General features: G+C 42.6%; 3 protein-coding genes across 4 annotated transcripts; 2 read left to right on the top strand and 1 right to left on the bottom strand.

Moving 5' to 3' along the window:
• Positions 1-22: 22 nt before the first annotated feature.
• LOC142365988 (uncharacterized) lies at positions 23-2,247 on the top strand. Its single transcript, XM_075447752.1, has one exon. The coding sequence runs from the start codon at positions 167-169 to the stop codon at positions 1,211-1,213; it is 1,047 nt and encodes a 348-aa protein (XP_075303867.1). The 5' UTR covers positions 23-166; the 3' UTR covers positions 1,214-2,247.
• Positions 2,248-3,452: 1,205 nt separating this feature from the next.
• On the bottom strand, positions 3,453-9,755 carry LOC142366164 (cleavage and polyadenylation specificity factor subunit 3). Its single transcript, XM_075447977.1, has 18 exons — positions 9,595-9,755; positions 8,671-8,734; positions 7,983-8,080; positions 7,678-7,806; positions 7,420-7,597; positions 7,234-7,323; positions 6,979-7,129; positions 6,592-6,767; positions 6,328-6,486; positions 5,993-6,139; positions 5,715-5,867; positions 5,142-5,250; positions 4,860-4,958; positions 4,670-4,764; positions 4,389-4,476; positions 4,186-4,252; positions 3,956-4,052; positions 3,453-3,868 (listed from the first exon to the last, which is right to left on the bottom strand). The coding sequence occupies exons 1-18, from the start codon at positions 9,663-9,665 to the stop codon at positions 3,767-3,769; spliced, it is 2,073 nt and encodes a 690-aa protein (XP_075304092.1). The 5' UTR covers positions 9,666-9,755; the 3' UTR covers positions 3,453-3,766.
• An 87-nt stretch (positions 9,756-9,842) lies between these two features.
• itgb1bp1 (integrin beta 1 binding protein 1) lies at positions 9,843-13,613 on the top strand. 2 transcript variants are annotated; one of them, XM_075447978.1, is made up of 7 exons: positions 9,843-10,068; positions 11,478-11,592; positions 11,679-11,757; positions 11,847-11,977; positions 12,091-12,183; positions 12,430-12,579; positions 12,696-13,613. In XM_075447978.1, exons 2-7 carry the CDS (start codon positions 11,521-11,523, stop codon positions 12,765-12,767), a joined length of 597 nt encoding a protein of 198 aa, XP_075304093.1. In that variant the 5' UTR covers positions 9,843-10,068; positions 11,478-11,520; the 3' UTR covers positions 12,768-13,613. The 2 variants fall into 2 exon arrangements, with proteins under 2 accessions (XP_075304093.1, XP_075304094.1); XM_075447979.1 differs by having other exon boundaries at positions 10,060-10,127.
• Positions 13,614-14,682: the final 1,069 nt, after the last annotated feature.

Genomic DNA, 14,682 nt, shown 5'->3' with positions numbered 1-14,682 from the left:
TTGTGATAAATATTGTAAACATACCCTGTCCCGGTTATCAAACCCCATAAAAAGTTTAAAAATCGCAGAAAAAAAAGCCAAACTCATCTAGTGTAATTATTCCTACTCACCACTGGGGGGCGCTGTAGTAAGAGGAGCTTCCTCAGACGCGGAACTCTCGGGCAACATGGCGGAGGTCAGGCAGTATACTGCAAGGAGAGCGCACGACTTTGCGCTCAAAGTATACAACCGCTACCTCCTGGAGAGCCCGAGCAAACAGGAGAGAGGGGCACTGCACGCTTCGTCACTAACAGCGGGGTTTCTGCTGGATGACATAAAAATTTTCGGACTAAATGGAGTCGAAAATGCAGCGGATAAAATGGCAAGTGGAGTCTCTCCGGACAGTTACACAAGGGTAGCACAACTGGTTAGTGGTGTCGATACTGGGTTGGAAAACGAAAATATTGATGAAAACTATCATTATCGTGAACTTGAAGAGCATTCGCTTTCAAGCAAGCCTCGTGTACAACGTATTGAGAGGAACCTTCCTCCATACCGAAACTATGCCAAGTTTATAAGGACTTTGTCCAACTCTTACCGTCGGCAGCAGAGTTCCTGTTGTCGGTATTTGTACCCAGGACATGGGCAGTTAGTTTTCATCAGGGAGTACAGTGACAACGGGACCAGATCCGAGCCTCTTTACAGAACCAAAACGGGCTATTATGAAATCCTGGAGGTGTCATCTACCGCCACTCAAGCTCAGATAAAAACGGCATACTACAAGCAGTCCTTCATCTACCACCCTGACAGAAACGCGAGTAGCGACGAGGCCACTGTGCGCTTCTCGGAGATCAGCGAAGCCTACATGGTGCTGGGAAACAAGGGGCTCCGGAAGAAATATGACCGAGGACTCCTCAATCTGTCAGACCTGACTACAGGCAGGCCCTCTGCCAGGGACACCACCGGGGGCTCAGCGAGTCGGCACACCGACAGCAAGCGGTCTGTGATGGGCATAGACAGCCGAGGAGGCATCTTTGATTTCGACACGTTTTTCAAGTCTCACTACAGCGAGCAGCTGCAAAGACAAAAGGAAATCCGAGTCCGAAAAGAGGAGATACTGAAGAGGAAGCAGACTGCTGTGGGGGACAAGAAGATGGAGAGGATGATGGAGTTTGGAGTGGGGATGCTTATGGTATTAGCTGTGGGGTTATTATTGAGCTTAAACCAACGTTAATGGTAATGTGTTTATAAAACCTTAGAACGTGGTGGTACTGTGGATGGAAAACATCATATCCTCACCCCCCTTCTCGCTCCTGTATGCAACACTACTTACTGAGCTGTGATAACGAATAAGTACTTAGCAGATGGACAGAAAATGAACTGACAAGTTCAAGAACAAATCACTCATTTGTTCCAATTGATGAGACTTCGGTGTAAAGTGTGATTGGAAATAATTTTGTTCGGGGCTGTTTGGAACTTGCATATGAGCAAGTACACTATACTTCACATCACTCTCTGAATACACTTGTCTTTTTGGAAAAATTAAGGTTCAAATGTATATGTTTGGTCCTGTTTTGGGTTTTGTTTGGTGAACCGTTCTCTGTTGGTTTGTCACCCATAATTCTCCACTGTGCCAACATATTGTGAGCATGCGTCGCCACATGCAAACACAGGAAGCTTCAGTGGTTGATTTACAACCGTTTGATCTTTCATTTGATCTTTTTGACTTTCATAAAGTCATACGGCTGGCAAATTTGATTTTTTTCCGAATGGCTCCGTTTTAATTATGGCTTGATGTAATGCTATTTATGGGATATTTAGAGCAATGTAAGAAAATGATTACTTGAAAGCCTCAAACAGGGGCATTGCAGTGACTGTGGTCAGATGGTTATTCTAAAGAATGTGCCTTTGATGGAGTTTATTGTAAATGTCAATGGTTATATTGTTCGTTTAGGAATACATAACTTATGAGCAGTGCTGGTCACTTTGGTTCGGTGCATCACTGTTCATGTTCAAATGCAGCTGAAAGTGGCAACGGTTAGGCTCCAGGTAAATTTACCTGGTTTAAATGTTGAGAAATTTGTGGGGAAATAAAACAAATTCTGACATGCTGCTGGTTTTGAGTGTTGTCAAATGTGTGGTTGGATTGGATTGAACATTTGCCAAAAATATGAAAATGCTGCTCATGCCGGTGCTAACCAGAGCAACACCTTGACACGTCTGAAGACCATGATGCTGCGAGATGCGTAATATTTAGTATCCAAAGAATCTTTATGTCCATTTTTGGTCACATTTCAATAAAGACTTGTGGAGTTAGAGATGTTAATGTCTGCATATTTTCAAACATAAAGAGTAACGGGCTCCTGGACTGACCAAAAGCTGCACTGAGACAAACATATGTCACCATATTTGCTTTGCATGCTCAGCGGTTCCACCTGCTGATCAGAGGACCTTTCAGGTTTGCTTCTAACCTGGTTCATTGTTTGCCAGTGTTATAACGTTATTTGGGAACTTTGATTTCAGTTAATATCCTAATTCAGGATATTCAAACTGTTATTTGGTACCCAAATCATTAATTGTCTCTGCCATCAGCCCTGTTGTTTTTTTGGGGGGCTTTTTTTATGCCTTTAATGTACAGGACAGTTCAACAGAGACAGGAAGCAGGGGGCAGAGAGAGGGGGAAAGACATGCAGCAAAGGGCAGTTCGATGCGGGACTCGAACCGGGGCCAGCTGCAGCTGCAGACAGTAGCCTCTGTACATGGGGTGTCTGCTTAACCCACTACGCCATCGACCACCCCTGCCCTGTTGTTTTTTGTGTAAAACTACAGATCTGCAAGTTTTAAACAAATTAATCTTTTATATGAAGAAAATGAAATAAAATGACTGGACTGTGGGAGACTGATGGACAAATTGAAACTACCACATTAACAATTTAGGAACAGGCAGGATTATAGATGATACTGAGCTTTAAAGGGTCCTGTATTTGCTGAGAAAATGAAGGAAAAAGTTGAAAGGGTGGCATTCTTCAATCAAATATTAATCGAAAAAAAACTGCAGATAAATGAATGTAATAAGAACTTGAGCAGAAGCAATAGGTCTGTTGCAGCGTCCATTCTTGGAGCCTCTAACAACCCCCAGTTTAATAAAAAAAATACCATTGCCAGGATGTCAAGTGGCCATCTGGTTAACATGCATACCTCAGCCAAGGGACCTTTGTTCCTGCTCCAAGGCAGAAGGTAAGGTGGAGGTTTGTGATCTTTGCTTTTGAAAGCAATTTTAAAAGAAAACTATGAAGCTGATTATTATTAAACACGGTGCGGTGTTGAGCCTTAGGCTGCACATGAAATCTCTTTCTCTCTCAGCTTCCTAATAAGCGGAAACTGATATATAAAATAAAAAAGATGCGTTGACAATGTTAAAACAAGTGACTCCACACATATATTTTGAAGTCCATTAAATATACAGTAAACATCAATTTAATACTTGTAAAAATTCACAGTTCACATCACAATTAAACATAAACACAACTGTGTCAAATCAGTGCAAAACCTACAGTGAATCTACACAAATACAATAAAATATATTACAACAAAGTGCTCGCATTATTAAACAAACAACAAAACCTACTTTAAATTTAAAAAAAAAAACTCCACATAGCTTATTTTCTTCTCTTACAGTAGTTCCATGAAAAGTCAGAGTTGTCCAACAATCAAGAGATGAGACTTAGTTGTCGTTATGTGCTGAATGCTTGGAACGATTAGTATTAACTCGAGTTTTAGCAGACCTTTAGATAACTGGGTTTAGGGCATCATAGAGTCGCTGCACCGCCAGTTCCACCATCTCTCTCAGGGAGTCGTCGTCTGGGCTTTCATCCTCGTCGCACACCGACTGAAGAGGGGAGAAGAAGTCAGGAGCAAAATCAAGCAGCAAATGCACACTCCTTTATCTTGCATTGACCAGTGGACGGTCGCTCACCCGCGTTTCCAGACAAATGTTAACCGTCTTCCCATCGACTGTCACAGAGATGCTTTTACCATCACTGAAGTCCACGCATTCGACTCCAAACATGTCCCTGAGAACAACGAGGACACAAAAACGTTGCAGATATTTGAAGCGAGAAAAATTGAGTGTTGACATTTTGATATTGTAATCATACTTATCCATGTGTATACAATGTTATGTGAAAGATTTATTGCAGAACTCACTGCAACATGACCTCGATTCGGCTTTGGAAGACCGCCATGTCCATAATGGCACTCTGGGTCTCCATGACTGCGAATAGAGCAGAAAATGATCACTGATTTCATGGAATTTTGCTGCCACACAAGTAAATTGCTGTTTACTCCTTACTTTCATAGCTACTCATAAGTATAGCCGCAGGTAAACAGTTAGTGTGGTCCAAACTGACCTTTTTGAGCTTTTGGGTTTGATTGGACTTCCAGAACCACAGTGGTGACGGCGTCAGCATACATGTCATTGAGAGGATTAGTGACCCACTGAAACGGGTGATAAGAAGAAAATAAGGTTGAGTGAACTGCAGCCATTACTAACCCCGCAAAGTCCCAACCTCTCTATGAGCACCACAAACTAAATTTCTATTAAAATTTGATCAAATTTCTAACTTTGCATCACTGTATTTTGCAAAGTGACCCAGCAGGATGACATAAAGACGCCGGTGCGGCCTCTCACCTCCAGCAGCACCATGCCGACCTCGTGGATCAGAGTGATGTTCTTAAAGATCTTCAAAGTGCTCTTCTCAGTTCCGTCCAGCTCTTCAACGTCCCCTGAGACAGATGGTCAGCACTTAGATGAAATGAAAGGGGGAAAAGTTGCGCTCTGAATGAATGAACGAGTAGTCACACGTGATGGGAAGTCTTACCAGTGAGGCTCCTCAGGTGGCAGACGAGCAGCGAGTACGGCCCAGTGAAGGGAATGGCCTGGGTTTGTTTCACCGTGCTCATGGCCAGCTCTGTGTACGCTGCAGACGGAGCAGACACATTGGATTACTACAGCTGGCAGCAGTGTGCTGCTATGCAGGAGGATGGTTGTATTGTCCAGTGGCTCCAGCACGAGACAACAAATTATTCAGTATTTAGTTCAGTTTGAGTTCTGTGACCACGCAGCACAACTTTACATTTGAAGTTAAAGAAAACTGATTTACTTGATAGGTCAGACGGATTGAGGATGTGGTAGTTGAAGTTCTTCTTCACTAGTATGCCTGACACCCTCTGACCCTGAATACACTTCTTATCGGCAAGAGAACCCATCACCTGAGAGAAGGAGAAATGTTGAGTACCTTTGTTCAAACATATGTACAAACCCCCTTTCAAGGAAAGTTGGAAAGTCTTCTAAAACGTGAAAGGTGCAAAAGCCAAGCGTGGTCAGCTTGCAGTCCCGATCTCGCTTCTATTAAAAATGTGCGGCGCCTAATGAGGAGGAGAATCATACAACGACGACCACAGAGTGTTGAGCAGCTGAAATCTTGTATTCATCATTAGCATCCTCAGTTTCCCATGAACCAAAAACTGTCACAAAGAAGGAGTAATGATGCAACACGATGATAGCCGTGCCTCTATCTCATTCTTTTTGTAGTGCTTTGATGGCATCAAAATTGACATTTCTCTATAGTTCTTAAATGCACTGATGTTGGTAGCTTCTACTCTAGAAAACTTCCCAACTTCAACAAAGCAGTCAAACGCAAAGATTAAGAAAATGAAGATGGCTGTGTATGTACCTTGGCCAGCTTCTCTCCTCTGAAGTTCAGCGTGACAGCCTCGGTGTTGCGCGGGTTGTGGACTTCGATGTGAACCTGGTCGTTGTCCTCGTACTCTCTGATCAGCGCAGCCTTCAGACGAGCCATCTCATTCTGCTCCCCGTGGACCAGGATCTGAGAGGAAAGAAGCGCCTCCGTTTTCATCGAGCAAAGCTTTTTACATTTACACAGCTGCAAAAATGTGTTGAGTACAGAGACAGTAACACAGGATGACTCTTTTCTTTTTGGCCCCTTCCTACCACATGTGGTGGTTTGAGAGCCCTGATGAACTCGCTGGTCTGCTGGTAGTCGGTGTGAGCGGAGAAGGAGATGTAGTCCACCGACATCTTCAGCTGCAGCTTCTGGCCGGACATGGTGGTGATCTCCTCGGGCTCAGACATGATGTGCTGCAGAGTCCAAACAATAATCACATTTCCAGCTGAAATACCTTCAATACAAATCAACCCGCTCATATTCGGTATTAATCCCTTAGTCAATGAAAAAGAACTGAAAACAACACAGATTACGGGCGAATCTAACTGGAGGCTTGACTGCGTGGACACTGCAGTATGTAAGTATCTGTCCATGCTCTGACCTTAGCCAGCGTGCCCTCCACACAGTAGCCAGCGATGATAACTCCATTCCTCTTATCGGTGCACCAGCTCTCAAAGAGCTCTCTGGAAAGTCCGCTCTGCATCATACCCGGAGACGCCATCACCACACTGGGGCCGATGTCGTCAAAGTGATCCATGCTCTGCAAAGAGCAGACAGCATTATTGCTTTTCAGACATCGAAAGAGAAGCAGAATTTAATTATCAGGATATAGAGATGCACTGTGGGTGTCTGTTGCACGCTCTACCTTTAAATTACTGATATGCTTGAAAACAAAAGGGTTATTGATGTTTATGGCCTTGCGGATCTTGTCGTTCATTGCATTGACATAAGTCTGGTACACGGCCATGCACTTCTTGGCCAGGGATGAGGCGTAATAAATGGGGATGTCGTGGAGCTCTGGGTGGTTCTGCCAGTACTCATCTAAAATAGAACATAACACATTTGATTGATACATAATGAAGAGAAGCTGGCAAAAAGTCAAAGCTATCTGTACATATAAGTGTTATCATGCTAAAAAAGAGTGCAGTAACTGTCAGAAATAGAGACAGCAACACAAGTGAAGTTGGATTTTACAGAAATGTCCCTCAAATAGGTGCAAGCTGAATGAGGAGGCCAAAAGGTGACTTCTAACCCAAGATAAGCAGCAATTCCTGGGCACGCCCCAACGCAAACACAGGAATTAAACAGCGGCCCTCCCTGTTGACGATGTCATGCACTGTGTTACAAAACCGAGCCTCACGCTCCTCCCTCTTTTCATGGATGTGAGTACCGTAGGTCGACTCCTGCAAAAAGAACAAAAACAGTATTTATCATGTAAAGATTCTTTAAAATGGCTGTTCTTTGTGAATGATTCCACGTGAAGACCCATTTTTAAACGCTCGCGTACTATGATTAGGATGTCGGGTTTGACACTTGGGATCTCAGCTGCCATTAGATGCCTGTCTTCTTGTCTGGAGAAGTCTCCAGTGTACAGCAGCTTTGGATGGAGGGAGAGACAGTGGACTTGTGAGAAAAGCAAAGTTCTATGATCGACGTAATGAAAGAAAGTAATTAGAGATTGAAAATCCTTTACTTTGACTCCAGCTATTTCGATCATGAACATGGCTGCTCCCAGCACATGACCGGCGTGGTAGCACCAAAACTTGATTCCGGCCACCTCCTTGACTTCGTGGAAGTTGATGGTCTCAATCTTGTCCATGCTCTCCTCCAGGTCAGTCTCAGTGTAGAGCATGTCGTCTGCAGAGATGTTGCTGGAATTTGAAAAAGAAAAGTTGCATGCCTCATCAATAATTCAACAGAGGAGGATGTTTTCTAGCACTTCCGCTCTTACCTGACTTTGACGTAGTCTGACAGCAGCCAGCGATAAATAGCTTTGCTGGCGTGGGTCATGAAGGTCCTCCCTTTGAAGCTTGTCTTCTGGAGAAACCAGGGCAGAGCTCCGCAGTGATCCAAGTGGAAACTGAGGACAAAGCATGCGCATCAACAGCAAATAACACATATGATAGCGACGATGTGGAACAGACTTGAATAATTTGACCAAGATATCAAAAGGAAACGTTTGGGGTGAATCAAATGCAGGAGAACCTTGAGAAAGTCTGAAATCAAATTAGTGCCAGAAGTATAAGGAGGACTCACTGGCTGATGAGCAGGAGGTCTATTTCAGCTGGGTCGATCAAGTCTATGTAAGGGAGAGCGTCCATTCCCTCCAAGCCAGGGTGAATGCCACAGTCCAGCTGCCAAAATGGATTTTTATGTAACTTGTTCATAATCAAGAAAATTCCCCCGACAACTTTTTCATCTGAGAAAACTCTCTGAAACCTCTCTGCTCATTGGCAGACTTTAGAAATAGTTTACTGAATTACAGTTGAGTGTTTCAGCGTTCTGTTTAGCACATTCATCTTTAACATTCTAGGACTAGCATCAAACCCCAATAAAATAGTTGTCCAACCCACGGAGCCCCTGAGCCAATTCATCAAACGCAAGGAGGAAGGTGAGGAGTGTCCTGGCAGATGGCTGACATCCGCTCTTTAGACAATGAGAGTATTTGAACTCCAGGGGGGGCTACAGAGTCCCTCCGGCAGGTATACAACAGATACAAATAAATGTCATAATTTAGAAAATAATCCGGCTTTAGATTTACTGAAAAAGATAAAACAGTGTTTATGCAACTAACGCATATTTAGAATATCATTAACAAAGTGATTACATGTGAAAATAAAAATACATTATATAATATTAGTAACATATACATTTCATCATAATTACATAATGTATGAAGTCACACACCAGCAAGCGGGTACAGGTCCTAAATGATCATATTTACCATAATTTTCCTCCCTTTGAACTCCAGGATAATACATGACCTCCCAACCTCCTGACCAGCACCACTGTAACATGAGGAGAGTGACAAGTTAGCTGGGGCCTGCACTGCGGGGCAGGTTCAACATATCACAGGCTATCTTTAGGTGATCCGGCGTAATCAACCCTAAAAAAGGAGATCTTGCCAAGCAGTTCTATGATCCTGAATGTCATTATGTAAGTATTAATTACAGTATTATTAATTATTAATTAATTATGTGCTGCAGGTGCATCCTTGAGGCTTTTTTGAGAAAGTTGTGGTCTAAATCTGTCAGATGAAATTCGCTGTTTTAAATCCTCAAATAGACAAAATAACAATAAATAAATAAACACTGAAGCGATTTAAACCAGTCAGAGGGCGTATGGTAGATGTCTAAGTACATCAAGGCTCTAAATTGCTAAATTAATTAATAAATGCATGAACGAGTGCATGAATGAATGAACGAATAAATAAATGGTCTGTCAAATCAGTTTTTATTACATGAATGTGGACATAATTTGATGCATTTAGTTGCGTTCATCATAGTTTAAACAATGACTGATCATTTAAATCATGCCTTCTTACTTTTAAATATTCAAAGCTCGAAAAAAGACAGTGCTTTAAAATAATAGCTTTCGGTTTTAGGCTACAAACGCATGCCCTTCTGCTGATGTGAAGATGCTGTTAGATGCTGACAGGTTAAGATTCCAGGTATGTTGCCATGGTGACACAACCTGGTAAGAAATGACCCCGCTTCATGATACTGAACATCCTTAACTGAACCTAAAATTGTCCTCACTGAGACACTAATCCTGCCTCGTACTACAGGCCTCAGAAGGTGATACAAAAGAAAAAAAAAAAAAAAGCAATTGTCAAAAAAAATAAAATTAATTAAAATGATTAACTTACAGAGGACGAATTAGGAGCTGGTCGCTTTCTTCGGCTGGTACGAATATATCTACTTTACGTTTTGTAGCCATATGTACTAAATATTACAGTTTAATGACGTGAAAATAGAAAAATATATGCGGTCACAATGCAATGTGCATTACATTTTCTGAATGAAGAAAAGGGGCGTTTCTTCGGAACGGCAAACTTCCGGTAGCACCTGCAAAATATAACCGTCTAGAATCAAGAGTTTTAACAAAGGTCCCGCAAGAAGACGGAGTACGGCAGCCATAGAGATATATACTAACTTCAGATCATTTGCAGCCTTAAACTGTGTACCAAGTTAATGATATATACTATTTAATAGCTTTTAGTTTCAGTGGTTATATTTCTAATTTATCTTATTTTTTGCTGAGTTTTTTGGTTGCGGCCCCTTTAAGTGGGTTTGGGCGGAGGCTGGTGAACTCAAAGGGAAACTGAAGACTCATACAGAAGGTACATACAAAACGTATTTGAAGAAAATTTTGTCCGAAAGGAGTCTCTAAGTGGTTTTGGTACGAAGAGTTATACGTTATGTAAAATAGTTAAGATTACTGGATTTACTGCGTTAATGCTCACTAACGAAGGTCCGTTAGTCGCTGGTTGACAACTTCGTTAATGAAAGCGGCTTTAAGGTTGATTGCAGTGAGTTGTATCAACCGTCGGTGCGTTTCTTTTAGGGTGTAGCTTTGGCATAACGGGAAATGTTGTCTGCTACGCGCGTTAGTTAGCTAATGGTTTGATTAACGAGAGTTGCGCAACCTGTTGATTCTTGTGTATGATTTTTGTCATGAGAGCTCATATAATTTCATTTTTTCAAAATAGTTCACATACCTTTATCCCGCTCAGAAAAAACATCTATTTTATAATAGATAATATAATAAAGCTGTCATAATGGAGTTGGCGGAGGTTGCTACAGCAGCAGGTGTATTAGACAAAAATGGTTTCCTGTGTAACTGGTGTCCCTTTCGTCGCCTCCTTAGCTGTGTCGTTATCATGGTAACCGATAATGTATTTGGTATTAGCAAAGGAGATGTTAATTACGTTTTTATATCGCGCATTTACAGCGGCTACAAAGTGCAAAAAAACTATTACACCAACCACAACGAGAAGTATGATATGCATTTTCCACAGTTAAATGCTGTATTCTGTTTTGTTGCTTCACTTTACACAACTATAAAGCCGAAAACGCAGCATTTCAGGCCACGTTTGGCCAAATGAACCTTCAGAAAACAGAATTCTGCAAATTACACCTCAGACACCTGTTTTATAAAATGCTGTGTTGTCCGTCTCTTTTGCTGTGTTTTATAAAGCTGCCTACAGCCACTGAACGGAAAGTTATGACAATAATCATAACAAGTGAAGTCATCACCCGGCATCAAAGAAAAATCTACAAGGACAAATCGGTCACTTTTAGGGAAAAAGAGTTTTTGCATTTTTTGATGGATTAACTGATTTGTTTGTGTGCATATAATCATTTATTTATGTATCTGCATTGTAATTATTGCTGGACTGAGCAGCTGCCCGTCTTTGCCAAGGCACTGTTGAAAAAGACCTTTCAAATCTCAATCTAATTATTGTTGTGATGGAAATCTGGCAAAAATCTGGTCTTGTCAACTCCTGAAATGAACTCATTTGGATTTAAACCACTTACTGGTATTTTTGCATCATTATGGGTTATACAGCGTTGTTTACTCTGACTGAGTCATCGTTCATCAGAGAAGTTCCCCCCGAAAAAAAAAAAAACCAAACAAAAAAACTGCAGCATCCATTATTCAAACTAGACGTTCATTTATTCATCATCTCGTTTGAGACTTGAGAACGGAGTCCTGCTGTGTGTGACGCTTTGGGCCGTGATGATTCAGGTCGGTGGAGGTGGGAGTCTGGATGCGGTCGTCATGGTGAAGGATGTTTCGGAAAGTCAAGAAGCGGCACAGCAGCAGCAGCTCGCAGAGCAGCGAGATCAGCACCAAGAGCAAGGTGCAGTAGCATGTGCATTCACTGTTACGACACTCCGAACTCCTCTCTCTCTCTGTTGTATTAATCCAGCTTTCGTCTTTGTGTAGTCTGTTGACTCCAGTTTGGGAGGACTCTCCAGATCGAGCACTGTCGCCAGCCTCGATACAGATTCCGCTAAGAGCTCAGGTCAGTCTGACTGCTGTTAAACTCCTCCAAACTTCAGTGTAGCCCCGCCACTCTTTCCTCTAACAGAGCGTTGGTGTGCGTCCTTGTAGGAAACAGCACCTCTGAGACATGTGCCGAGTTTCGGGTAAAGTACGTGGGCTCCATTGAGAGCTTAGAGTTTGAAATGAGCAAGACCCTTCAGGAACCTTTGGACCTCATCAACTATATCGACGCGGCTCAGGTACGGTGCCGGAGAACATTTTCCCTCAGACGCCTCAGGGTTACAGACACTGATTTATAATATCGTGGTGAAGATACTCTAAATATTTTGGGGTTTTCTTTTTTTTCCCACAGCAAGACGGAAAACTGCCTTTCGTCCCTGGAGATGAGGAGATGGTTCTGGTTGTGTCCAAGTACGGAGTCAAAGTGGCCTCGCTTGACCAGTGTGTGAGTGTCGGTTATATATTCAGAGTCACTGTGTTTTTATATGATGTACAAAGCTGCTGGCTCTGATATTTAAATTGTCCACAAAACGTTTTCCCCACTAAATTTTTCGGGAACCGGCGCATTCATCAAATTTTCTACTTAAACCACTGGATGGCCCAAGATTTTTCCTGAACACGTTACAAATATGTATGATTCTGGTGCAAATTAGTCCACGATCAAATGTCTTGTCCTGTTCCCACCGGACAGGACGTGCTGCATCGACACCCTCTCTACTTGATAGTGCGCATGCTGTGTTACGATGACGGCCTGGGCGCAGGGAAGAACCTCCTCGCTCTGAAAACCACCGACTCGAAGCAACAAGAGTGCAGCATCTGGGTGTACCAGTGCAGCAGCTCAGTGAGTGTCGGATGCTTATCGAAAACTAAATATAAAAACACAAACACAAACTGCCCGGGGCGACACCCACCGTCCCTGACTAATGCTCCTGTCTTGTCTGTGATTTGTCTGAACAGGAGCTGGCCCAGTCCATCTGCAAGGTGCTGTCGGCTTCTTTTGACTGCGCGCTGTCATCCGACAAGTCCTGAGGTCCGAGCAACCGGAGGAGGAGGAGGAGGGAGGTGAAACAAACCGCAGAACCAGCAATCATGTCCGCTGCGATACGAACGCAACAGTTTCCTCTTTTTACAGCTTTTTAATCGTCACCGGTGGCGACGTGGAAGGAAAATCCATGAGCCTCTATGTCGACGTCCGGCTCTCCCATCATCCTCCAGCTCAGACGGAGTCGCTGGGAATTAGTTTCCTTGCACTCAGTTGTCCGCTTGCCCTTCCAGGAGCAAAAGGCACAGCGAGAAAAGAGGCAGATGGTTGCATTTACAAATCGTGGGAGGACACAGTGCGCAGCTTTTAGCAGGGTACAGTCAATTAACCTTATTTAATGTAAATCTTGGTACGAAGTGGTTCACGAGGTCACAGCCTGTTTGTGTGTGTACATATAAGATAGGTAGACATGAATCGGCAGAGAAAGCGCACAGTACGGATTTGACTGATGCTCAGATCCCTTCTTCAGATTTAGAAATCCTGTTGTGTTGTGCTCCAACAGCATCGGTACAATAACAGACATTATGACTGGAGGGAATGTTACAAACTGGCTTTACTTGCAACCTGTATTTCGTCACTTTTTTGTTTTTGTCCCCATTTGTGCATTTTTTTTAAGGTTTATTTTAACGTAAAAGTCCAGAGAATTTGCTGGTACCAACCCCCCCTTCTAAATTTTAGTGAATAAATAGCAGATTTTCTTACATCCCATGAATTCTAATAAGCTGTTCTTTACATACGGACGATTTTTTGGGAAATAGCTTGTTTACAGTCGTGCTTCTGACTTGACTTCAGCCTGTACAATAATGAGCCTCTTACTTATTAAATGGTTTGATGTGGTACAAAACACGAGTTCTTTTGAGTGATTATTTCTCTGATTAGTCTTTTCTTTACTTTTGAGTAATTTTGTTTTAATGTGTTTTTGAATGTGCAGGATCAGAAACAGGTTTCCGTGCAGCAGTGTGCGTTTTGTTCCCCACCAGAGGGAGCTCATGATGCATCGCCTGGATTGTAGTTTTAACGAGTCAAACCGGTCAAATGTTGCTTTGAAACGCAGGCTAGTTGCTTAAATGGCACAGTGCTGTGAAAAGGTCGTAAGTCATCCCTGAAATCTTTATGTATTACCAGAAAAACTGTATGTGTGCAAACATGAATGTAAATCTAGTATAAAAGGCAAAAAACGGTTTGTACAACTCAAATGAACCTAAAAGTCAGTGTTTGCTCAGGCTACCTCTATTCTTCAACGCAGCCTGAACCCTCTTAGACGAGCTTTCTTTTAAATTCTGTATGTAGTCTTCATTCTCCAGGCTTTTTGAAGGATATTCCAAAGTTTTTTTTATTTGCTTGCTGCCTTTTGTTCTATTCTCTGTCAGGATGATCCCACACTGCTTCAGGGAAGTTGAGGATTCATCTCTCTGCCTTTTGCCCCTGATTTTAAGTCCAAAGCCTTTACTCCCTGCTTCCTTTACTTAAGAATGGCTTCTTGACAGCCACTCCCCATGGAGACCATTTCTGATGAGGCCTGTGAACAGTGGATGGATCAGCTGAAGGTCCAGGTGCGTCTCTCAGGTCTTTGCTGGATTTTTTCCTTTCTTAAAGACATCACTTTCAGATCCTGTTATTCTGCTGCAGATAGTTTCTCTCGTTGGACAAACTGTGTCATCTTTGGAAAAATGAAAGAAATGCGTTTTTTGCAACATGCTGCTAGTAACAAAGTGCAGAAAGATACAGATTGGCTGTTTGCCAAGTTGTCTGTAGATACAAGTGACTCATCCCTTAAATCGGGTGCTTTTTATGCGTGGATCATTCATAGGTCAAGAAAACAAAACTAACTTAAAAAGAATCCACATCCATGTCTCTGGAAACGGTCAGAGAGATCTGACCGCACAGAAGGGCAGGAGTGGC

The sequence above is a fragment of the Odontesthes bonariensis genome, chromosome 17 (genome assembly GCF_027942865.1).
Source record: "Odontesthes bonariensis isolate fOdoBon6 chromosome 17, fOdoBon6.hap1, whole genome shotgun sequence".
In the NCBI taxonomy this organism is placed as follows: Eukaryota; Metazoa; Chordata; class Actinopteri; order Atheriniformes; family Atherinopsidae; genus Odontesthes; species Odontesthes bonariensis.
The sequence above is the reverse complement of the archived record's forward strand: the minus strand, read 5'-3'. Positions and strand labels throughout refer to the sequence as shown.

Bases quoted from the DNA above. Each gene is read 5' to 3' on its own strand.
- LOC142365988 (XM_075447752.1), top strand. From the start codon at position 167: ATGGCGGAGGTCAGGCAGTATACTGCAAGGAGAGCGCACGACTTTGCG.
- LOC142366164 (XM_075447977.1), bottom strand. From the start codon at position 9,665: ATGGCTACAAAACGTAAAGTAGATATATTCGTACCAGCCGAAGAAAGC. The intron at 8,081-8,670 runs GTAAATATGATC...CCATTTTGGCAG, and splicing joins TCAAAGGGAGGAAAATTATG to CTGGACTGTGGCATTCACCC. The intron at 7,324-7,419 runs GTAAAGGATTTT...CTCCATCCAAAG, and splicing joins TCGAAATAGCTGGAGTCAAA to CTGCTGTACACTGGAGACTT.
- itgb1bp1 (XM_075447978.1), top strand. From the start codon at position 11,521: ATGTTTCGGAAAGTCAAGAAGCGGCACAGCAGCAGCAGCTCGCAGAGC. The intron at 11,758-11,846 runs GTCAGTCTGACT...GCGTCCTTGTAG, and splicing joins AGATTCCGCTAAGAGCTCAG to GAAACAGCACCTCTGAGACA. The intron at 11,978-12,090 runs GTACGGTGCCGG...TTTTTCCCACAG, and splicing joins ACTATATCGACGCGGCTCAG to CAAGACGGAAAACTGCCTTT.